The sequence below is a fragment of the Schistocerca nitens genome, chromosome 8, assembly GCF_023898315.1.
Source record: "Schistocerca nitens isolate TAMUIC-IGC-003100 chromosome 8, iqSchNite1.1, whole genome shotgun sequence".
NCBI lineage: Eukaryota > Metazoa > Arthropoda > Insecta > Orthoptera > Acrididae > Schistocerca > Schistocerca nitens.
In genome coordinates this window covers 501860190-501884439 of record NC_064621.1, presented here as the reverse complement: position 1 = coordinate 501884439, position 24250 = coordinate 501860190, and the positions used below count along the sequence as shown (strand labels likewise).

The window sequence follows — 24250 nt, the reverse complement described above, 5'->3', positions numbered from 1 at the left end:
AGCAGCAATGTCGCGATACGATAAACCGCAATCGCTATAGGCTACAATCCGACCTTTATCAAAGTCGGAAACGTGATGGTACGCATTTCTCCTCCTTACACGAGGCATCACAACAACATTTCACCAGGCAACGCCGGTCAACTGCTGTTTGTGTATGAGAAATCGGTTGGAAACTTTCCTCTTGACAGCAAGTTGTAGGTGTCGCCAATGGCGGCAACCTTGTGTGAATGCTCTGAGAAGCTAATCATTTGCATATCACAGCAGCTTCCTGTCGGTTAAATTTCGCGTCTGTAGCACCTCTTCGTGGTGTAGCAATTTTAATGGCCAGTAGTGCACTTATTATTGTATTGTAGGGTTTTGTGGTGGTCGGCTATTCTGACTCATACCTCTTTTTCGAAGTAGAGAAGTGAATAATTACACAATCCCTCTGTTATGCTCTATTTTGGCAGCAAACGATTTCACGAAAGCTTAAAATCAGCTGTCTGATTATCGCAGAGAGCAGAACCTTCTGAGTTTGTCTGAGATGTCTTTAGTCAACATTAGATTCGAGACTGCGTCTACTAAAAGCGAAAAGATATCAATTTACTTACCGAGGGCGCCGAGGCGGTAGGCGACTGAGACCAGCACAACGCCCCTCTCAACGAAGTAGTCCGGAGTGCCGCCGGCGGGATTTCCTACCCTGAAGGCGCCGCCGTGGATGTAGACCATGACGGGGAAAGGACCACTACCATTAGCGGGCACGAACACGTTCAGGTACAGACAGTCTTCGGAGCCGACAGTTGTCTGTAGGCCGTCAGAAGAGGGCTGGACACACACATCCGCGAAGGCCAGCGCGTCTCGAACCCCGGACCAGGAAGGTGCCGGCTGCGGAGCCTGCGCACGTGAGCACACGGATCAACAGGTGAGTCCGCAAGATCAGCCACCACTGGCACGCATAATTTACTTTCAGGAACATTTAAAAATCAATATTCTTAAATAACACTATTGTTTCTACAAATTGTCGGGACCTCAGAATGTTCAGTGTTATTATGAATTCATTTATTTGCTTATTTACCTTGGCGGGTTAACACCTGCTGCCTCACAATTCACAGCGTTCGTAATGTCTTTCTTCTTTACTTCTTTAAGTGAGAGACACCGCGTGGTAGTAGAAGTGATTTTTCAGTACACATTGAGAAGTCGCCTGCAGAAATTACACGTAATCTGCAGGATTTTCACTTTCATTTTATTCGTTTGGTCGATTGTTTAACCAATAATTACTGTCCAAGTTTTCAGATTATGTGGAAAGATTTTTGTAAATCGCCTCTCGATGTCTGGGCCAGCAACTACGTGGAAGACTGCCTGGTTCATGCTGACACTACACAGCTGATGCAGGCAAGAAAATGTACAACACATTCCTGGGCGACCTTCAACTAGTAGCGCTGCAAACGATAAGCCTCATAAAAAACAGGATGATTACATTTAAAGTTAGCCACGCAGAGTGGCTACGGGGTTTGAGGCGCCATGTCACGGACTGCACAGCCCCTCCCGTCGGAGGTTCGAGTTCTACCTCGGGCCCCGGATGTTTTTTTTTTGTTTTATTGAGTTTCGATTCCCCCTGAAGGGGGCGGGCTGGCAGCAGCTTATTACGCCGCTCTTCAGCCTACAGAATTTGTTTTAAAAAGATGAAGATAATAAAAAATAACAGTTGGTGATAAAATCGGTGACTTAAAGGTAAAATGGCAGAAAATTCTGGAACTTAAAACATAAAACACAGGGTTGATGATGCTAATAAAATACACAGGAAGCAGAAAAATAATAGACAGACAATTAAAAAACACAGCGACAGTCTGGCTTCTGTTTGCAAGAGATATAAAATGCACAACCAGCGACAGCATGATTCTTGTTCGCAACACTGTGGAAAGACGCACAACACTGAACACTCACTTAAACACTGCACTAAAAAGTTGGCACAAATATGACATACCACAGCCGAGAGCAGGTGGGGGTGGGGGGGAAACTGGACAGATGATGGGAAAAAAAGGGGGGAGGGGGAAGAAGAGGAAAAGTGAAGGGGGGAGGGGGGAAAGGAGCCAATGGAAGATGAGGATCCATAAGAGGGGTGGGGGGTGCTGAGCAGATGTGCCAGGGAGTGGGGAAGGCAGAGGAGGGGAATACAAAAGGACTCGGGGGTGAGCGGGGAGAAAGGAGAAGTCGGGAGAGGTTAGGCAGGGAGAAAACACAGGATGGAAGGGGGGAGGAAGAGGGAGCCCAAGGAAAGGACGGAGGAAAGGAGGGGGGTGAGGATCAGAGTTGATTGGAGGGATAAATGGAGGGAGAGAGGTCATCATCCGGGAGGGGGAGTTGATGGAAGCCACCTTGGGAAAGGAGATGTAGGGTGTAGAGATGGCGGTAAGGGGGGATACAACAGTGAAGACGTGGCAGTGGGCGGGGATGGGAGAGGAGAGGACTGGGCCTTTTTTTTTCCTTTATTGTGATTTTAAACACCTTATACAAAGGCGGGCTGTCAGCAGCACAATATGCCGCTCTTCAGCCTTGAGTTTGACAACAAATAGTACATAAAGGTGGCACAGAGTAGACAGTAAAAACGGTGGGCAAAAAATGTAGACACTAAAAATCGAAAAAACATGGAGCCGTTCACGCTGGACGAGAGGGACTGGGCCCGGATGTGTGTTTTTTTCTTAGTATAAGTTAGGTTAAGTTAGTTTAAGTAGTGTGTAAGTCTAGGGACCTATGACCTCAGCAGTTTGCTCCCTTAGGAATTCACACACATTTGAACTTTTTTTTAATAATTAAACTTTCAAAACGCTGTAGAAATACCACCACTGGTCAGAATGACGTCAAATTGCAACGGAATATTATCGGAGAAGGGGGAAACGTATGACAGAAGGAAGAAATAGTGTGAAAATTGGTCAATAGATGGCGCTGTATGTCAGAATACGTAAGTGAAAACACCTGTCATGCGCACGACCCTTGAAGTTGGTATAAACACGCTGGGTACACGGCTTTTCCTCCTTTCGCGTCTGCGGTGTTCTCCATGGGTGTCTCAATTCAGGATGGCACTCTGCTTGTAAAGCTGTATTACTAGAATGACGACTGTGCACACGTCGCTCTGCAGAAGTTCCGGACAATGAAAAGTTTGAAAAAAGGCGTTGGTCCGATGACTGCCATGGGTCTGGAGAAAATGGATCGGAAATTCGAAAAGAGGGGTTCTTTTGGTGTGCAATCTGGTAGAGGGAGGAAGCGAATTGATTCGACGTCAGTGGAAGCAGTGGCCACAGCAATGCTGGAGGAGATGGGTGGTGGTGTGAAAACGTTTTAGTGCATGGAGAATTGCCTGAACATTGGACATACCCGTGGGCACGGTGCGTAAAATCCTACGAAACATCCTTCTTTGCTATCCATTCAAAATTACCTGTGTGCACGAGTTGCTTCCTGTTGACCTGTCAGCAAGAGACACGTATGATTTAGACTTTCCTACTAACATGGAAGTGGACAATGATTGGCCGTGGAAGAGTTTGTGGACATACGAAGCCCACTTCCATCTATTTTTTTCGAACAGACAGGTGCTTCCAGTCCTGTTACCAGTACCGCCACTGATAAGCACTATGAGTGTCTTTTGCGCAACCACGTCATTCCAGCTCTCCAATAGCGTGGATGTGTGGATGGGATCATTTTTATGCAATATGGCGCACCTTCGCAAACCCAGTTAAGCATCTGCTGAAGAGCCATTTCGGAAATGCTAGAATTATCAGCTGCCATTTCTCTGCAGCCTTGCCGTCCCAGTCACCTGATCTTAATCCGTGTGACTTCTAACTGAAAGATGTGTTCAGTGTTCCGATTGCAAACCTAGCTGCATTGAAGGTACGCATTGCGCAACACATTCTGAACGTGATCCCGGAAACACTTTGATCAGTTGTGGAACATGCTGTTTCTCAATTTCAACTTGTTACAGAAAAAAGCAGATAGCATACTGAACATGTTTCGCGCCAGTCACACGAAAATTAATAATCGGATTTAATTTTGATTGATGCATCAGGGCAATTAAAAACCGATATCATTGATGATTTTATGCAGTTTTTGGCCTTAGGACAATTAAAAATCGATCTGAGTGGCGACGCTTTTTGTGCGGTTTTTGGCCTCGAGACAGTTAAAAACCGATTTCTCCCACCCAATGTGATATGACCTTCCCGTGGTGGATGGACTTACGCAATTAACAGTATCACACCTGTACACCCATGCACACTGGGTAGTACAGTTTGTTTAACGTCAAAAGTACACTTTAGGCATTGTTGAATGATTCATTTCTCATTTGTAGTCGACCACTATTAAATTATGATGCTTACATCTCCATCTATTGCCACATTTTGTAACTATTTATTTTTCTTCTGCCAAACGTTTTTCTTTTTCTCCAGTCGTGCGGTCTAGGGCGCCTTGTCATGGTTTAGTGGCTCCACCCCGTCGGTGGTTCGAGTCCTCCCTCGGGCATGGGTGTGTTTGTTGTCCTTAGCTTAAGTTAGATTAAGTTAGATTAAGTGGTATGTGAGCTTAGGGACCAATGAGCTCAACAGTTTCGTCCCATAGAACTTACCACAAATTTCCAATTTTCCCCCTTCTCCGATAACACAGGCCAACGAAAAATTTATTGAAAAACTTTTTCTACTTTGGTAGCTGATCTTTATAGATTTTTATGAGCTAAATCCAAATGTAGCTTTAGTTTTTTTGTATCACCCATAGTTTCCGAGCAATATGCTTTTTACTATATATAGTACAAAAATCCTATACTGTACAGTGAATGGGGAAATTGATGAAACGCTTTGTTACAACATAAGCATGGCTTGTATTTACAGTAAGCTACCTAAAACAATGATATTTGTTAATAGAGGTTTCACTTTTCAGCTGGAATTGGTTTGTATTTTCTTTCTCTGTTTTCTTTGAAGCTTCTTGTGTAGCTTGTTCTACGATGAGCCGCTTGCTGAACTTCTCTGTGAAGTGACCAACAATAGTCCCCCGTCATGTTGGTGTTCCAGCGGCCTTGGTAGCGTTTATCCATCACTTTAATGTCCTGGTGAAAACGCTCTCCTTGCTCCTCAATAGCATCTCCCATATTGTCCCAGAAGTAATCAAGGTGACCGTTCAAAAAGTGAACTTTCAGGCTCATTAAACATCCTAAAGTTTTAAACTTCATAGAAACATATTCTGGGTCTTTTTCATCTCCTAAGAACGTTGTAACGACTTGCTCGAATGATACCCATGCTTCTTTCTCATTTAAGGTCATTGTGGATTCAAAGTTAACATCAAACATCAATTTTCTAATGTCAGGTCCGACAAAGACGCCTTCTTTTACTTTAGCCTCTGAAAAGTGTGGAAACATGGTTTATCTCTAGGAAAAGTCTTTGCAAATTGTTTCATTGGGCCTAACTTTATACGTAGAGATGGTAGGAGTACGTTTTTTCGATCTACGAGGTTTTTGCGTAGAATTTTCTCACTAGGTTTTAAAGACTCCCCCCAGGCCCATTCTTTCTGCACCAGTGCTGATCCCTGGCCCTACTGCCCTATTCACACAAGAAACGTGAAAATTTGGTAAAGCCACCTTGCTGGCCAAGGAGCATGGATGTTACTTTTAGATCGCCACATATCATCCAATTATGAACAGAATAGCCTATTTTATTTAGCCCTATTTCTAGGTTTTCATATCTTTCTTTCATATGTACAGAGTTTCCAACAGGCATAGATGTTACCATTGTGTAATAAAACAGCTTTTGAACTAGCTTTGGATGAATCAATAAACAGCCTCCAGTCTTCCTTTTTGTATTCAATACCAAACTCATTCATCAGACGAGGAATGTCTGAGCAGTACACTAAATCACCTTCTTGTTGAAAAAACTTGGATAATTGCTGCTCTCTCTTTCTCTACATGTATATACTGGTTCCAACTGCCACTAAGTTCTTTTCTTTTAATCTAGAGCCATGCAATTCAGATTTTTCTTTCGTTAATCCCAGGTTTCTAACCAAATCGTTAAGCTCGGTCTGAGTAAACAATTTGGGCTCTAGACTTTCCGGTTTACAAAGGAATTCATCTTCATCTGGTTCATGTAAATCAGACTGTACATCAGAAAATACTTCCTTTTGAGTAGAATTTAAATTGTCTGGTGGTTCAGGAGCCGGAAGATCTACACCATGCCCTACTGGTCGGATGGCGGACGGAAGGTTATGGCGCTTATTACCTTCTTGTTTTTCGAATTATGACCAGAAATATCAACACTGTAAAAGTAGAAATCATCAGAATGATTTATTGGCTCTCTTCATATCATAGGAACAGGAAATCTGAAGGCTTTTTTTCTCATTTTTGGACCATTTTCTCAGATCTTCAACACACACATAACATACCTTGTGTGGCGCCCAAGATTTATATTGATCACCAAGTTTAGATCCAAAGTATGATAGATAAAACTTTTTCACAAAGTCTTTGGCGTTTCTTTAGTGTTTTTAGTCACAAATTCACCACAAATATAAAAAAATGCCAGCAGACATTTTACAACCACGATTAGACATTGTACTCAGCACATGTACAGGAAACAGGAATCTGTTAACACAAAAATAGAATCGACCTTCTTTGCCTGCAAATGTTTATCAGCATTGCTACCAACGTCATTTATATTTATTACAACTCCTTTTTTAATTATTTTAACTATATAAAAGCTGTTAAATTTTTTTAAAAAAATCCCTTAATTTAATAAATTGAACTGTAAAATGTGAAGAAATGGTGAGTGATACAGTTTTTTAAGTATCATATTTGGATTTCCCACCATAAAAATCATAAGTATAAGGTATTTTCAGGAAAAAAGTTTTTCAATCGTCGGTCTGTCTAATTTTCCGTTGCAATTTGACGTCATTCTGACCAGTGGTGTTATTTCTACAGCGGTTTGAACGTATAACCTTAATTATAATCACACTGAACTTAAAGCATGATCATTTTCCATTGGAATTATTTAGTTTCATGTCGTCCGGTTGATTCTTCGTAAACTACAATAGAGTATGAATAGCTCCAAATTATTGGTTCGCTTGAGAAATGAAAGGTAATTTTTTGATTCCTTTCAGCATTAGCTGTTCATTGTTTCATTTTGTGCAGACATCTAAAGGTCGCCCTTTATAAGTGACTTATTCTATAATTATATTCTCTATAGCACAATAATTGTAATATATCTTCATGTTTGTTTCCACCAGAAAATGCATGTTCGACGACCGTATTAATGAGATCTGAGATAGATGACATTTGTTATCTGTAATGTGAAGTGGTACTATGTGCTGTTGAATTTCGATGAGTCATTATGACTTGGATATAATGCACTGAAGATACGAGGGCAGTTCAATAAGTAATGCAACACATTTTTTTTCTCGGCCAATTTTGGTTGAAAAAACCGGAAATTTCTTGTGGAATATTTTCAAACATTCCCGCTTCGTCTCGTATAGTTTCATTGACTTCCGACAGGTGGCAGCCCTGCACGGAGCTGTTAAAATGGCGTCTGTAACGGATGTGCATTGCAAACAACGGGCAGTGATCGAGTTTCTTTTGGCGGAAAACCAGGGCATCTCAGATATTCATAGGCGCTTGCAGAATGTCTACGGTGATCTGGCAGTGGACAAAAGCACGGTGAGTCGTTGGGCAAAGCGTGTGTCATCATCGCCGCAAGGTCAAGCAAGACTGTCTGATCTCCCGCGTGCGGGCCGGCCGTGCACAGCTGTCCTGCAATGGCGGAGCGTGCGAACACACTCGTTCGAAATGATCGACGGATCACCATCAAACAACTCAGTGCTCAACTTGACATCTCTGTTGGTAGTGCTGCCACAATTGTTCACCAGTTGGGATATTCAAAGGTTTGTTCCCGCTGGGTCCCTCGTTGTCTAACCGAACACCATAAAGAGCAAAGGAGAACCATCTGTGCGGAATTGCTTGCTCGTCATGTGGCTGAGGGTGACAATTTCTTGTCAAAGATTGTTACAGGCGATGAAACATGGGTTCATCACTTCGAACCTGAAACAAAACGGCAATCAATGGAGTGGCGCCACACCCACTCCCCTACCAGGAAAAAGTTTAAAGCCATACCCTCAGCCGGTAAAGTCATGGTTACAGTCTTCTGGGACGCTGAAGGGGTTATTCTGTTTGATGTCCTTCCCCATGGTCAAACGATCAACTCTGAAGTGTATTGTGCTACTCTTCAGAAATTGAAGAAACGACTTCAGCGTGTTCGTAGGCACAAAAATCAGAACGAACTTCTCCTTCTTCATGACAACGCAAGACCTCACAAAAGTCTTCGCACCCGAGAGGAGCTCACAAAACTTCAGTGGACTGTTCTTCCTCACGCACCCTACAGCCCCGATCTCGCACCGTCGGATTTCCATATGTTTGGCCCAATGAAGGACGCAATCCGTGGGACGCACTACGCGGATGATGAAGAAGTTATTGATGCAGTACGACGTTGGCTCCGACATCGACCAGTGGAATGGTACCGTGCAGGCATACAGGCCCTCATTTCAAGGTGGCGTAAGGCCGTAGCATTGAATGGAGATTACGTTGAAAAATAGTGTTGTGTAGCTAAAAGATTGGGGAATAACCTGGTGTATTTCAATGCTGAATAAAACAACCCCTGTTTCAGAAAAAAATGTGTTGCATTACTTATTGAACTGCCCTCGTAGCTACACACTATCTGAAATCGATCTCCAATAAACAGATTAAAAACTTACGACCGATGCTTTCCTAGCTCCTATCTTGAATTATGATACAACCAAAACTGTACAAGACAGGAATAATAAGAGAACAGAAACAAATGACAAAGAGACGAGAAAGGCGAGGAGCTGAAACACACACTGAGTAAAGAAACTGAAACAGTGTATCATGAAGTTTAGGGACCCTGTCGGACGGAGGAGCTGCCGCTATATCTAGAGGTAAGGCATTATCTCATTTTTGAGACAGAAATGTGGAGCCTCCTTTGCGTTATGGCGACTGTTACTCTACTGTTCAGAACTTGACAGAAACCCTTCTGGCATGAAATATGATTGAAACTAATTTCCAGTGTGAGGATCTGGTGTTCTACCAATGATTTGAAGTAGGAAGAATATATTTGAGGATACATATTTGGGGAAGCTACTATAGAGAAGACGATAAAGCTAATAAAGTTTGCACACCTTCAGAGTGTATACAATCAGAAGAGTTCTCTATGGTCATGCAGTAGTGTTACGGAAATTATCTTACACACGGTTTTACGGCGAGCTCAAGACTTCAAGAGTACTCACTATTTGGACCTCATTATACACGTCCTAGTAATCAAAGACATAATTGGGCAAAATTAGCACTTGGAACATTTCGTTTTTGAAGAAAGCCTTTTATAATTTTGAAAAATAAGTGACATACATAGTTTCGCTATGTTCTTTAATGAAATGAGAAGGATTTTGATGTTGTTTAGAACAACACGCAGGTAAGATCTGAGCTGATGACACGTTGATGCGTTGTGACACTTGTTTGAGATTTAGTAAAGTACAGCTAGAGTCCCACTTTAACCAGTCACAAACAGCTTGGACAGCTTTGTTAATGGAGCTTATAGCTTGAGTCAGATTTTCTGGTCTGGCACTCTCATATAACAGAAGATTGTCTGCAAACAGATTTTAGATGCAAAGTGAAAATATGGAAGACCTAGTATTAATGTTTGGAAGACGTAAGAACAAGCTTACGCCAAACATGCCCATCATCTGAAGCACAACCTATACTGTCACGGAAACACACGGAACATGTTAAACCTGCGAACCGTATTGTATTCGGGGCCGAAGTCTCAGAGGGACACCAATAGTGAGAGGAAAAATCAGCTGAGAAACCAGTAGGCATATTAGATTATTTCGGCTGCTCAATAGTTGCAGAATTCACTGGTAAAATATTTTATATTTTAAGTGGTGGAAATCAAATCAGGAAGAGATTGCTTTGTTTTCTGCACTATACCCTACAGCGAATGTAAGAACAAATTAACTGGGCGATCACGAGCAGCACGGAAGATCCTCTTCTTACAGCCTTGGAAGTTACTGATTTGAAATACAGATTTCAGAAACATATTATGATTCGTGCTATGTTATGTGAGGCCCGCTTTCAGTTTGGCTATATCTACTGTGAACAGTTCAGTGATAGGGTTGTTCTTATTAGAATCAACAGAAAACCAACATCGACAACGATAGTTCAAGTATACATGCCGACGTCGCAAGCTGAAGATGAAGCGATAGAGAAAGTGTATGAGGATATTGAAAGGGTAATACAGTATGTAAAGAGAGCTGTAGAATGCAAAACCCGTAGAGGAAGACAGAGACTGCAATACATCCAGCAAATAATAGAGGACTTAGGTTGCAATTGCTACTCTGAGATGAAGATGTTAGCACAGGAGAGGAATTCGTGGCGGCCCGTATCAAACCAGTCAGAAGTCTGGTGACCCAAAAAAAAAGGCGCGTCTCTGAGGCAGAGATATTTGTCGCATTGTTACGCTCCATTAGGAGCGGAGGTGCCACCAATGCCTAAGTTGAGACAATCTGCGACAGCATGACGTAATTACCGAACAATAAGAAGCCGTCTTTGTGCTACATAAGGCCACCATACCAGCAGTTTTGACAGTCAGTTGCTCCTGACGAAGACGATGGAGGTAATCGTTGAAAGCTCGAGATTTTACTTTGAATTCATGCGGGAAGAAGTCCGAGAATGCTCTATACGACTGTGCCGTCACGAAAGACCTCATTCTTACATATGTGGGGAGACTCAGCAGCCCTTATCTATGGGTTTTATGGAATCCGCAACGCCTTAAAGAACCTCGCGTGGGGTTTTCATTTTGTCTTGCTTGCTATGTGCAAACTATTCCCACAGAAGAAATGAACAACACTTTTTTGTAGAAAATTTAATGTAGTTAAATTTTGTACTGGAATATGTTTTCGCTGGAGGCCATGGTTTCCGAGTTATTCAAGAAAAAAGCGTTTAAAAGTCTCTTTCAGTAGAAGAAATGTCTTTCACACGAGCGAAGACAGGCAGGTGCTCATAGCTTTTAAGGTATGTATTTTAGATTCCATGTTTACTGGACATTTTTTCCTTGGGTTGGTCCATACTACTTCCTCCCAAAATAGGAAAAGAAGAGTTCTTGCAGTAGAAGAGATCTGTTTCATAGTACCGAAGATGAACAAGTACCATACTTCTTAAGGTATACATTTTAGAGCCCTTGTTTACTAGACACTTTTCTCTTGCTTTTGTGTATGCAACCTGTCCCTAAAGCTTTTTGTGTTTTTTTTTGTGGATAATATATATAACGAAATGAATTATCGTGGGTTTGCAATGATTACTAAATCGTGTCAAATTTACAAAGAATTCGACATTGTCAGCCCACTTATCAGTATGACGTTGCACCACATCTGGCCTGGATGCTTTAGGAAGGGTGACATAAATCATTGTATTTTGTCTCTTCAGTTGATCGATGAGAGATGGAAGTATGAAAATGTTCAGGGAAATTTACGAATATAGACATACAAGTCGCTGTGGAATGAAATAAATAGAAAGTGCAGGGAAGCTAAGACGAAACGACTGCATGAAATCCAAAATGTAATGAAGGACAGACTCAACCCGTAGGAAAGTCAAAACAACATTCGGTGAAAATACAACCCGGAAAAGCGTTCGACAATGTAAAATGGTGCGATATGTTCGAAACTCTGAGAAAAATAGGGGTAAGCTATAGGAGAGGTAATAGTATACACCATGTACAAGAGCCAAGAGGGAATAATAAGAGTGGGCGACCAGGAACTAAATGCTTGGATTAAAAAGGTTTTAAGACGGGGATGTAGTCTGTTGCCTCTACTGCTGAATCTGTACATCGAAGAAGGAATGATGGAAATAAAAGAAAGGTTCAGGAGTGGGATTAAAATTCAAGGTGAAAGTAAATCAATGATACGATTCGCTGATGACATTACTACCCTGAGTGAAAGTGAAGAAGAACTGCATGATCTGCTGAATAGCTGAACATTCTAATGAGTACAGAAGATGTATTGAGAGCAAATCGAAGAAAGACGAAAGTAATGAGAAGTAGCAGAAATGAGAACAGCGAGAAACATAACATCAGGACTGATGGTCACGAGGTAGATGACGTAAAGGAATGCGACTCCCTTTTGTGGAACTATATTAAAGAGCAATAACCCCAAAACCACTGCTGAGCTGAAAACAGCCATTCAGGAGGTCATCGACAGTATTGATGTTCCGACACTTCAGTGGGTCATGCAGAATTTCGCTATTCGTCTGTGCCACATCATCACCAATGATGGCAGGCATATCTGACATGTCATAATCTAAATCCGTTTATCTGTAGTGACGTTTACATGTTGAATAAAGTGTGTGCACGCCTTAGTTTGTAACCAATTCACATTTTTCTTCGTATAGTTCAATAATTGTCACCCTGTCGATACATCCTGTAATCCTGGAAAAGAGACATTCTTTAGCAGGTAACGGAAACTCGTATCGCTAGTTATTTTTGTCATCTGTCGTGTCGGTTGGTCTACCAAGAACAGGCACTAAACAGGTTCGAACCGTCACGTCTTCTGAGAGAGACTACTTTGCAATTTGGGATTTTGCTGTTTTAATTGTTGTAGAAGGCTACGTTTCCATTTTTTCCAAAGAAGTAATTTAGACAGTATTTGCGTTCAAATATACAACTAGAACGTGGCGGTTCTGCATGAAAATTCTTTGGATTATTGCACCGGATTTATAGTTCTTCGTTTCATATAAAAGGATTCAACGACATGCCGATCCTGTTTTCTTCTGGACATCACCTATCCTATGGCCAGAGATAATAGTGATGGTCTCTCATCTTCTCCACCACGCTCATCTTATAAATTACAGCCTCTGGAGGGATCTGCATTTTTTTTTCATTTTAGGTAGTTTGTCAGTAGAGCTTGTAATCCGTGGATGTAGAATAACCCTGACAAGAAAGTGACCATTTGTGATACTGCTCCTGTAAAGTGGTAGGCACTGCTAAAGACCATCAAGTCTAATAATATTCTGGCAGGCTTCATGACGATTGGCATCTGATGATTCAGCACAAATGTATTTGGTGACGAAGATTACTGGTTGTAGGCTGTGACCTATCATACAAAACCAACTGAATATGTAAGTAATCTGATTAAAAAAGGAAACTGATTAACGATACGCATTGCTTCTTCTTCAGAAACAGGTTCCCCTTGTGGTAATGGCATCGTTACTACCATTGAAGTCCGGGAGGCTTGCCCACCTAACAGCACCTTCGTGGAACTTCAGGCTACAGTGCCACCTTCGGCAGCCCTTACCTAATGCCGTCGTCCTCGTGGGCAGAAGAAGCTTTCAGACGGACAGGAGTAACCTAAACACGACCTTTTTTGTGTTCGCTCTAGTGGCACCAACAGCTCTTGTCTTTGTCCTGTCTCTGTCTCTGTAGTTACGCTTCGGGTTAATCTCGTGAACTTCACTTACCATGCTACCTCATGCACAGTTCATTCCAGAGGATCGCGTTCTGTTTCATTTTGTTCCAACGATACTTATACCAGGCACTCAAATTTGTATTATAATTGGCGTGCCACGCAAATTTGCTAATGAAGAATTTGTGGCCTATTTAGCCCCGACAATTGAAGAATAGTTGTATTTTTGTTTTATTAAATACACGCTGCCTTACGATAGCACACTCCACATAATTTGTTTAAAAAGGCAATAGTAATTCATGTCATGATGACACAAGATGTTGGACTATTTCATGAAGACGACAAGAATAAGCATATTGTATATTCTGCTTTGACTTGTACGTCGGGAAGGGTGTTGTAGATGCTTAAACCGAAAAAGATTTGTGATTAGATGCTGTCACTCAGCGAAACACAAAGAGAGAGACAGAAAGGGGAGAATGAGGGAGGGTGGGACAGAGAGAGAGAGAGAGAGAGAGAGAAAGGGAGAGAGAAAGTGCACAGAAACAAGGACACATCGGAAAAAGACGTGTAGAGAGATGACATCCGATGGAAACGATGCATGGTTCCGTGCTGAGTTTGTTAGACTCTATTGGAAGTACAGGCTACCAACAAAATGTCTTCCGTGCCCTAGGTGTTCTGAATGGCCTCTGAGAACAAAAACTGCAGCAGCGATAATGACACTGGAGATAATTCAGTAGAAAATTCGTTTCTGAAATGAGAGGTTATTTTTAGAAAAAAATCAGACTTTTCTATAACATTCATAAGCTATTACATTTAGGCGAAACGGAACTTAATAGCTAATAGAAAAGTATAAACTCTGTTACCCTTGCTTAGCAGGCTACACTTTGGGTAACAATTGACCAAACCAAACGTGACAAAATATCCAGTTGTGAAGTAATGTCTTACTATCTATGGAAGTGGAAAGAACCTCGAGTTGGTGAAGTTCCCGATAACTTGAAAGACGTGGAACGTGGGAACCGTGGGCGGAGAGGAGGGGAGGGGAGGGGGGGGGAGTGGGGTAAATGTACTGAATGTGAAATAACGGTATTATATTACAAAGTGGGTTGCATTACAATAGCTCTAAAACTGTTTTTAGAATTATTATTTTATGTAACAGCAAACCTACAGTCTACTCTACAGTTCTTTTTTGTTCTGTTTCGTCCGTATGATAGGATAATAAAGTAATATTGTTCATATGGAACTGAAGTTGATCATAGAAAGGATGTTTAAAATTACTATCTAAATGTATCATACAAATATGTATTTCTTTGTTTTAGAACTACTTGCTCCAGAACGGAGTCCAAGTACAAAAATACAATGGGTGACCATAGTGTTTATAGCTTCCTGATGTGTAGCACTCACTCGGAATCGGAGATCACCAACAGGTGGCGTGGCGAACGGTATGCCCCGGAACTGGTTGTAGAGAGCGCCATTCAATGACGTGGCAACCACGCCCCTCAGAACTCCGTTGTCAGTAGTCACGAACACGTCTTCTCCCTGTAACATGTTCTCCGGTCACCACTGTAATGAACTGAGATTATTGCACCCACAGTACTGTCTCTCACCCACTCCTTTTTTTCACACACACACACACACACACAAGAGCAGCATGCGTGCATAATGGAACACTGTCAACGATAGTCATTTGTGGCTATAATTCTGGGTCATTACATTGCGGGAAGTCTGATTATCATCAAGCGTGCAATTACGTGATAAACACGAGCAAATTTGAGATTTAATCCAGGCCTTTCGTCAAAATTCTAGTGAAGTGAACCATTTTATTTCTTTATCGTATCAGAAGAACAGAAATATAAAAAATAAGTGTTGACTTAATATTACACAAAAGAAGACCAAAAATTGGACACTTCAAGTGCGTTTGGTGCAGCTCTCGTGAGGTCCTGCATGGTGCAGGTGGTTGGTGATGAGGAACAGTGAAGGCAATGGCTGCTCAGCGCCACACTGGCAAAGAACTGAGACCACAGAGAAACCCCAAGTCCGCAGTTACGTCTTTCATCTCCTTGAGTTTGATCGTAATCTATTGAGAGACCTCCATATTGACCACTTCTCCGAATGGCCTGGGGGAAGTTCTTCCTTTGGCGCCATCCATTCTCCCAAATACCGACATCGCGAGATCCTTGCCGCATGTGGATTCTCGATGAGAGCCTCAGTAGTTGTCAGGAAACTATTTCCTGATTTCAGCCTAGGATGTGCGGACTGACGACCATATAGTGGATGGGCTTCCTTCCTTGTGGCCTTACTTTTCTCATATCTCGCAGCTACCTCACGTCTGATTTCAGGAGGAGCTATGCCAGCGAGGCAATGGAGTTTGTCCACAGGAATAGGTCTTAACCAATCCGCGATAATCCGGCAAGACTCATTTAGAGCCGCATCTACGTTCTTGGCGTGACTGGACTTGTACCATACCGAACATGCATATTCAGCAGTGGAATAACATAGAGCAAGCGCGCTGGAGCGCCCAGTGCATGGATTAGCACCCCATGATGTACCTGTCAATTTTCGCACTGTGTTATTTCTGGCTGCCATTTTCTGTTTGGTGTTTAGACAATATGTTAGCACGCGATTCAGAATTACTCCAAAATATTTGGAAGTAGGATTATGTACGAGTACGATTTAAGGATTTATTTGCCTGTTTATTCTTCAGGTGGAAAGCGCAGGTCCGAGTCTTGGCAGTATTATGTTTCAAATAATTCCCATGATAGTAAACAGTGAATACTTCCAAAGATTATGATAGCGTATCTTCTACAGTCTCAAAACAGTGAACAATAACTTTCGTAAATAACATCACAGTCACCTTTTATGTTAAAGTTATTTATTAGCACTATCGCAATTTCGGCCGCATGGCCATTAGGCCATTATCGAGTGGTATAACAGTGATCGAGCACACACCAGAATCTAAAGGTATTCTGATATCGCTACGGTCGCAGGCTCGTATCCTGCCTCGGGCATAGATGTGTGTGATGTCCTTAGGTTAGTTAGGTTAAAGTAGTTCTAAGTTCTAGGGGACTGATGACCTCAGATGTTAAGTCCCATAGCGCTCAGAGCCATTTTTTTTTCTGATATGTACAGGGTGTTTCAAAAAGACCGGTATATTTGAAACGGCAATAAAAACTAAACGAGTAGCGATAGAAATACACCGTTTGTTGCAATATGCTTGGGACAACAGTACATTTTCAGGCAGACAAACTTTCGAAATTACAGTAGTTACAATTTTCAACAACAGATGGCGCTGCGGTCTGGGAAACTCTATAGAACGATATTTTCCACATATCCACCATGCGTAGCAATAATATGGCGTAGTCTCTGAATGAAATTACCCGAAACCTTTCACAACGTGTCTGGCGGAATGGCTTCACATGCAGATGAGATGTACTGCTTCAGCTGTTCAATTGTTTCTGGATTCTGGCGGAACACCTGGTCTTTCAAGTGTCCCCACAGAAAGAAGTCACAGGGGTTCATGTCTGGCGAATAGGGAGGCCAATCCACGCCGCCTCCTGTATGTTTCGGATAGCCCAAAGCAATCACACGATCATCGAAATATTCATTCAGGAAATTAAAGACGTCGGCCGTGCGATGTGGCCGGGCACCATCTTGCATAAACCACGAGGTGTTCGCAGTGTCGTCTAAGGCAGTTTGTACCGCCACAAATTCACGAAGAATGTCCAGATAGCGTGATGCAGTAATCGTTTCGGATCTGAAAAATGGGCCAATGATTCCTTTGGAAGAAATGGCGGCCCAGACCAGTACTTTTTGAGGATGCAGGGACAATGGTACTGCAACATGGGGCTTCGGTTCCCCATATGCGCCAGTTCTGTTTATTGACGAAGCCGTCCAGGTAATAATAAGCTTCGTCAGTAAACCAAATGCTGCCCACATGCATATCGCCGTCATCAATCCTGTGCACTATATCGTTAGCGAATGTCTCTCGTGCAGCAATGGTAGCGGCGCTGAGGGGTTGCCGCGTTTGAATTTTGTATGGATAGAGGTGTAAACTCTGGCGCATGAGATGATACGTGGACGTTGGCGTCATTTGGACCGCAGCTGCAACACGGCGAACGGAAACCCGAGGCCGCTGTTGGATCACCTGCTGCACTAGCTGCGCATTGCCCTCTGTGGTCGCCGTACGCGGTCGCCCTACCTTTCCAGCACGTTCATCCGTCACGTTCCCAGTCCGTTGAAATTTTTCAAACAGATCCTTTATTGTATCGCTTTTCGGTCCTTTGGTTACATTAAACCTCCGTTGAAAACTTCGTCTTGTTGTAACAACACTGTGTTCTAGGCGGTGGAATTCCAACACCAGAAAAATCCTCTGTTCTAAGGAATAAACCATGTTGTCTACAGCACACTTGCACGTTGTGAACAGCACACGCTTACAGCAGAAAGACGACGTACAGAATGGCGCACCCACAGGCTGCGTTGTCTTCTATATCTTTCACATCACCTGCAGCGCCATCTGTTGTTGAAAATTGTAACTACTGTAATTTCGAAAGTTTGTCCGCCTGAAAATGTACTGTTGTCCCAAGCATATTGCAACAAACGGTGTATTTCTATCGCTGCTCGTTTAGTTTTTATTGCCGTTTCAAATATACCGGTCATTTTTGAAACACCCTGTATATACATCGTCGTCGTATCTGCGCTGTCATACAGACAGTGTACAGAAGTAGTGGTTTGGCATGATTCACATTAAAGATGTTAACAACGTTAAAAGGCCTGCTGTACGGATTCGACAACGAATGTATACAAGCCTTAAGATTTGTAGGTTACGATATGTGCTAAAACACAGTTGTACCCTTTGATGATGGTCACATGGCCTAAATTGTAATAAACATCCCGTTTGAGGTCGTTGTTACAGCACATGCATAACGTAGCTCGACTCCGATGTTGCTGAATAAGCAGGGACCATTCGTGTGTTTTCCATGTGCGTGCGGTAAATGTGCAAACGTGAACTATGACGACGTTATTACCAAATGTATCCAATTTGGTGGGAGACAATCGAACACCCGTCCTATATCCCGATCTCTCTCCATGCGATTACCACGCCTTTGGTCCCTTAAAAAAGGCTTTGCAGGACAGCCTACCTCTGTCCGAGGAAGATGTGCAGCGGGCAGTTACAGATTTCTTCGCGCAGCATGTCACGGTGTTTTAGCAAACGGGTGCCTTCAACCCGGTGCGCCGGTAGGACGATTGCGTCAATGTTCAAGGCAATTCTGCTTGACTGGAATACCGATTCTGGACTACACGGCCTTCGAATAGAAACTATTCGCCACCCTCTCGTATCTCCTTATCAGCCACTTTCTGGCAATGCTAATATCTGTCAATCCCACTGTTAGGAGCTTCTTCCTCCTTGTCATAAACCGCATTTCCAAATGTGTTAATGGTCTGAGCTGCATAGGCGGAATTCCTTGCGCACGGAAGAAGGCAATCCGCAAAAAACAAAATTGTCACTGAGCAGTAGAACACTAAATCAGTTCAACAGAGCTCTCTAGACAAATAGCAGCGAAACCACGTTTGATTTAATGCAGCAGTGTTTAGAGGAAAGAAATCTCAAATATCTATACAGGTCAGATCCAGCAGTTGAAAATTGCGGAGTAGTGCTTATGAAACTAACTCGACTTCGACAGATCTTTGTTTGCCTGAGGTGATTTAAGATTTATTTTGGTTACCCCAAGCAGTTCAGGCAAATCACAGCCGATTGTACACAAGCCGAAGTCATGACAACTGGCAACGCTGTGAAGACGGCCTACCACCGACGCAGTCCTATATTCAGCAAAATACGAGTTGTGATTATTTTGATTTCAGTTTTAAGACGTGTAATGTCTCGCAAAATGTTTTCCCTAGACGTCCATATATTTCTGATCTGTCTGTAAATGCAAGTTTTCTTACTAAAGTATTACTATAGAAACGATGTCAAAATATAGCGCCAGTGTGTGAAGAGACAGAGTAAACGGCATAAATGTAACTGTTAGTAAAAATTTGTGTTACATATAGCAAATGCTGTATTACTATTAATTAAATAACATTTTATACATCCCATACAAATACACTGTAGAATATGTGCGAACAGTTGCCGTTAGCGAGGCGATAAGAGTTAAACCGCGGTAATCCGGTTCTCAACAGGTATGAAGACACGCGGAGTAATTCCGAGGAAAAGCTGGATAATATTCAAGGGATCCTCGGTCCGTGTAAAGCATTTTGAGGAGAGGATATTAACAGCAGCTTATACTTCTCTCAAGATTTGCAAGTAAACGAGCAAAAGTACCCAAGAACTCGACAAAAATTACGTGAAGGCGCAATTCCAACAATTTTCTCCAATCTGTCATACTATTTAATTAAACTATTCTGCGTCTGGATAAGCCGTAATGGAAAAAAACTGAAGCGAGAGCAAGATTTTAGCAAGAGAAATGACGACTGGCTCATAGAAAATGTGATTAAAAGGCTCACGTACGTGTATGAAAATATACCTACGTAATCAGCTACATTTACACAGACAACTCCCTTACTTCGGGAAGGAACCACTTAGGTGGTTGAAACTGCACTTCGGGATCTCCCAGCCATTTATCCCACAGGACTCTACATTACATGTAGGAAGCGACAGATTTTACGCTTCTGCAATAAACGATGCGTTTATTTTTCTACAGATTATCAGTAGAAGGAATTCCAAAAACTGAAACTAATGTAAAGATTAATAGTTGCAAAATTATTACAGTTCAACTGCAGATAAGTCAAAAGAGTAATGGAAACTGTTCGCACATCCTGGCACTACTTATCTGTGTGGCATCCCTGAAAATGTTATTTAAATAATAATAATACACATTTACTGTTCGTAATACACAACTTCTTACTAACAGTTAAATCTATGCAATTTGTCCTGTATCTGTGCACTCTCACACTATATTTTTAATACTGTTCCTAAAGTTACACAACAGTAAGGAAACTCGACTTTATAGACAGATCAGCGATCTTTGGACGTCTAGAGGAAACATTTCACCACACATTGCACATCTTATAACAAGTGAAATCAGTATTCAAGTACTCTCATACGCTTGTTCTCATATACCCAGTACATGACGCTAATTTTTACCTGTTGGTTTTGTTATTAGTAAGTTATGACGATAAAACAGCATTAAACCAAGAGCGAAACAATTTCAAACAAACCACACGAAACCTTGTCCTACCACAAAATGTTTAAAACAGTTGGAAGTTGTGCTCATACTGTGCATGTTTTTCGGCTTTCCGTACTCTTTATGCTTCTGGATATGCAACACCTGGAACGAATCTACCGAAACAGATCATCAGAAGAGCGTTAATTACAAAACATTTCAGACATATCATCACTTCTTACTGGGCTACAGACGTCTTTGTGTATAGTTCATGGCAGCAAAATGATGGAGTGCAGCTGTCAGTAGTCCTACTCAGTAGTCCTACTCAGTAGTCTTGAATGAACTCTGAAAGGAGCCCAAACATCAGGAGTTGACGCACTAGGGCACGTATTACAATTCTGAAATACAGCATTTATAATGGCTAGTTACTAGCCGAAATGTGGATTTGCCTTAATAAAGCCTGAAAGGAAAGGGCGACTGACTGCTGCACGCCATCATTTTGAAAGTCATGTCACAGTCTTTGAGTGCGTTCCACATTCCTAATGGGAGGTGATTTAACATGACAACAGTTATTTCAACATTTTTTAGATCTGTTGCTGCGGAAAATTTGTTTGTAACGACGCAGTCATGTTTCGATTCATGAGGGTCAGCAACTGATAAAAAAAAAGGGGCCCCCCGGGTCCCAAGGTCGCGATGGCGGCGTCACTGTCCCGCCGAGATAATTTGTCCTTTTAGGACTTGACAGATGCACAATGTTTAGCTTTCGTGTCTCATAATTTTCGTCGTTTGTTAAAATTCCATTATTGCCCATTTAAATGGGAATAGTTCCTGTACACATGTATTAATCGTAGCATTGCTTTTATGTATGAGCATATGGCACGTCCTGTCATTTAAGATACATGATTTCTGAAACCTCGTAGTCAAGGAAGGCAGGATTCGGTTACGATTGTGGACGGGGCCGTAATCAGTTACTATTGGTTGGATTTTCTTTTAATCACACCCAATTTATTTAAAATCAACAACCAATTAAAATAATGGCAATAATTTAAAAATGGTTCAAATGGCTCTGAGCACTATGAGACTTAACATCTGTGGTCATCAGTCCCCTAGGACTTAGAACTACTTAAACCTAACTAACTTAAGGCCATCACACACATCCATGTCCGAGGCAGGATTCGAACCTGCGACCGGAGCAGTCGCGCGGTTCCGGACTGAAGCGCCTAGAACCGCTCGGCCACCGCGGCCGGCGCAATAATTACAAATTGTTTCAAGGCTGAAGGCCTTAATGGGAATAAATTAAGAATTATTTAAACTTTTTGTAACTTACAATTACAGTTATTAAAATATAAAAGACAAATCACAAAAGATCTTAAAGCTCACTGCTAAAGTAGAATTACCAAATTAGGATTTTCAAACAAGTAACCATGCTCTCGGCTGAAGGCCTTAATGGCAATAAATTAAGAAAAATTTCACTGCTGAAGGCCTTAAACGCCAAGAATGGCAATTATTAAAAATATTTAACAATGTACAATAAAACAGCAAATATAATAACAAAGGTTAATTCAAAGGACAAGCAACTGATCACCAAACAGGTGAGACAAATGATGGTAACTTGGTACTACAATAATAAAATAATAACACAATAAAAAGACACAGGGGTCAGACACAGACAGACGGTGCTCCAGGAATCGGCCTCTGAGTATGTCAGGCCAAAAACACTTTCGCGAACGATGAGAAAGGCAGCCTAGAGTTGCTCACACCACAAGATGGTAACTCAGACTAGTGGCAGTCTGGCGAGTGACTAATGATAATCTTTGTTGGGCTACCTGACGTCCAATAAACCAAATGCAAAGATGTAAAAATACGCCAAAGCCGGAACCGGCGGTCTGGGGACCGCCCACAGAATACTGTGCTTATAGCGCCCAGAACAAAAAAGGAATCACTACCACCAAGGTAGGAGAATCGCCAGGCAACCTACAATCAAGAAAACTGTCAAACTTACACGCCTCACCGGACAGTGGCCGCAAGGCGAGGAAATATACACTGCCGTTATATACACTAACCCCCCAGGGCAGGTACTTGGGGCGTTAGCGGCCACTAGACAGGAAAATACCGCCGGTTGAACTTAACAATCGTAACAAGCAGGAGGTAGTAAATAGTAATTAGAAGCCCAGGAAAGCTAATCAGATCCGCCTTCCCCAAGCACTCCACTCGCTGCTCTTTGCCTCGGCGACACTACGAGCAGCAACACGAACTCAAGTCACTGGAGAATGGAGAGATTTCACAATGGTGGAGGTTTGTCTACTCGAACTGAAATGCACTCAACTTAAAACTTGCAGGATCCAGTTTCGACAAGGTCGTGCACCCTCGAGACCACAGCCCTTCGATCCGGCAGTCGATGCGCGCCGCCAGCAGTCCCGGCGTGTGTATGTTCTGCGTGGACCTGGCTCCTCCTGCGTTCCCAACCGAACTGCCCATTCATACGAGACGGAAGAACAACGACGTCACCCCAAAGATAGGGCCACAGTTACTACATATCGATAACGCCACTGCTGCCACTAGCGGACAGGCAACACTTGCGAAACCAAGTGGCGCCAGTCAATACAAGAAGAACACAAACAACCGCAACCATGTCAACTAAACGATACAGTCTGACCTCCGACAGAGGACGGAAACCTATAACAGCACCAACGCGAGCCAGAGCACGGCTCAATTTCAGCAATTTCACAATGTTCCATTTTCGTGTTTCGAAATTTTCGACACTTGTTAATATTATATTTGTGGATATTTAAATCGGAAAATACGGTAAATTCATTCTTGTGTCCACATGATAAACGAGTACATGTATTAGAGAGTGAAACAGCTTTGTTTTTGTGTGAAAGGAGGCGTCCATTCGGGGAGTTGGGCCATCTATCTGACAGCAGTGCGGTATTGTCATATTGAAGGCGCAGGCTTGTGTGGAATAGTATATGAAGCAAATGCCAAGACGGTTCAAAGATGATTATACGCAGTCGCCTTGCCATCTGAGCTATCATAAACTAGATATCTAAGGGACACGTTGATTATCGTACCTCTTGAACAGTGGGACGGCGTGGGCCGGCTGCCACTCTTGTGGAGAATGTTACGGCAATCAGCAGTAGCGCGACAGAATGCATGTTTGTCTCTGAATGGTAACGGTTGGACAGGCAGTGAGCTTATACACTCAAACGACGGCCGAATTATCTTTCACCTGCTTTCCGATAGCACAAACTCGATAAGTATCTGCACTTCATACGCATTACACGTGGGTCATAGAAACCGATTATCTCCTCCCTGACGACATAAAAGTAATGTGTATTCGTTGTCTCCAACACCGGACAACTCGGCAAGATGTTCAGGCCTTCGCCACTGCGCGTAAAACAACACAGATACCATTATCCGCAGTAGTTCATCGGATGTAACATTAGGGGGACAGTTAAGTACGGAGTGTGTGCAAAAAGTATTGCGAATTTTCATTTTTTGGAAATAATTTTATTTATTCGTTTACATTAATTTTAGCGCCTTCAAAGTAGTCCCCATTAGATATTATACAGTTATGCCCATGATTGTTCCAATCCCCAAAAAACATCTGTAACTAGATCTTTGGGACAGCACTTACTCTT

General features: G+C 42.3%; 1 protein-coding gene across 1 annotated transcript in view; it reads right to left on the bottom strand.

Annotated features, from left to right (window-relative positions):
- The window catches only part of LOC126198871 (cholinesterase 1-like), a 121130-nt gene extending 97346 nt beyond the window's left edge, over positions 1-23784 (bottom strand). The window contains exons 1-3 of the mRNA XM_049935472.1: positions 23681-23784; positions 14854-14988; positions 591-873 (exon numbers count right to left, since the gene is read on the bottom strand). Coding sequence (XP_049791429.1) covers positions 591-873; positions 14854-14988; positions 23681-23764 — 502 coding nt within the window. The 5' untranslated portion in view covers positions 23765-23784. The remainder of the gene's footprint in view (positions 1-590; positions 874-14853; positions 14989-23680) is intronic.
- Positions 23785-24250: the final 466 nt, after the last annotated feature.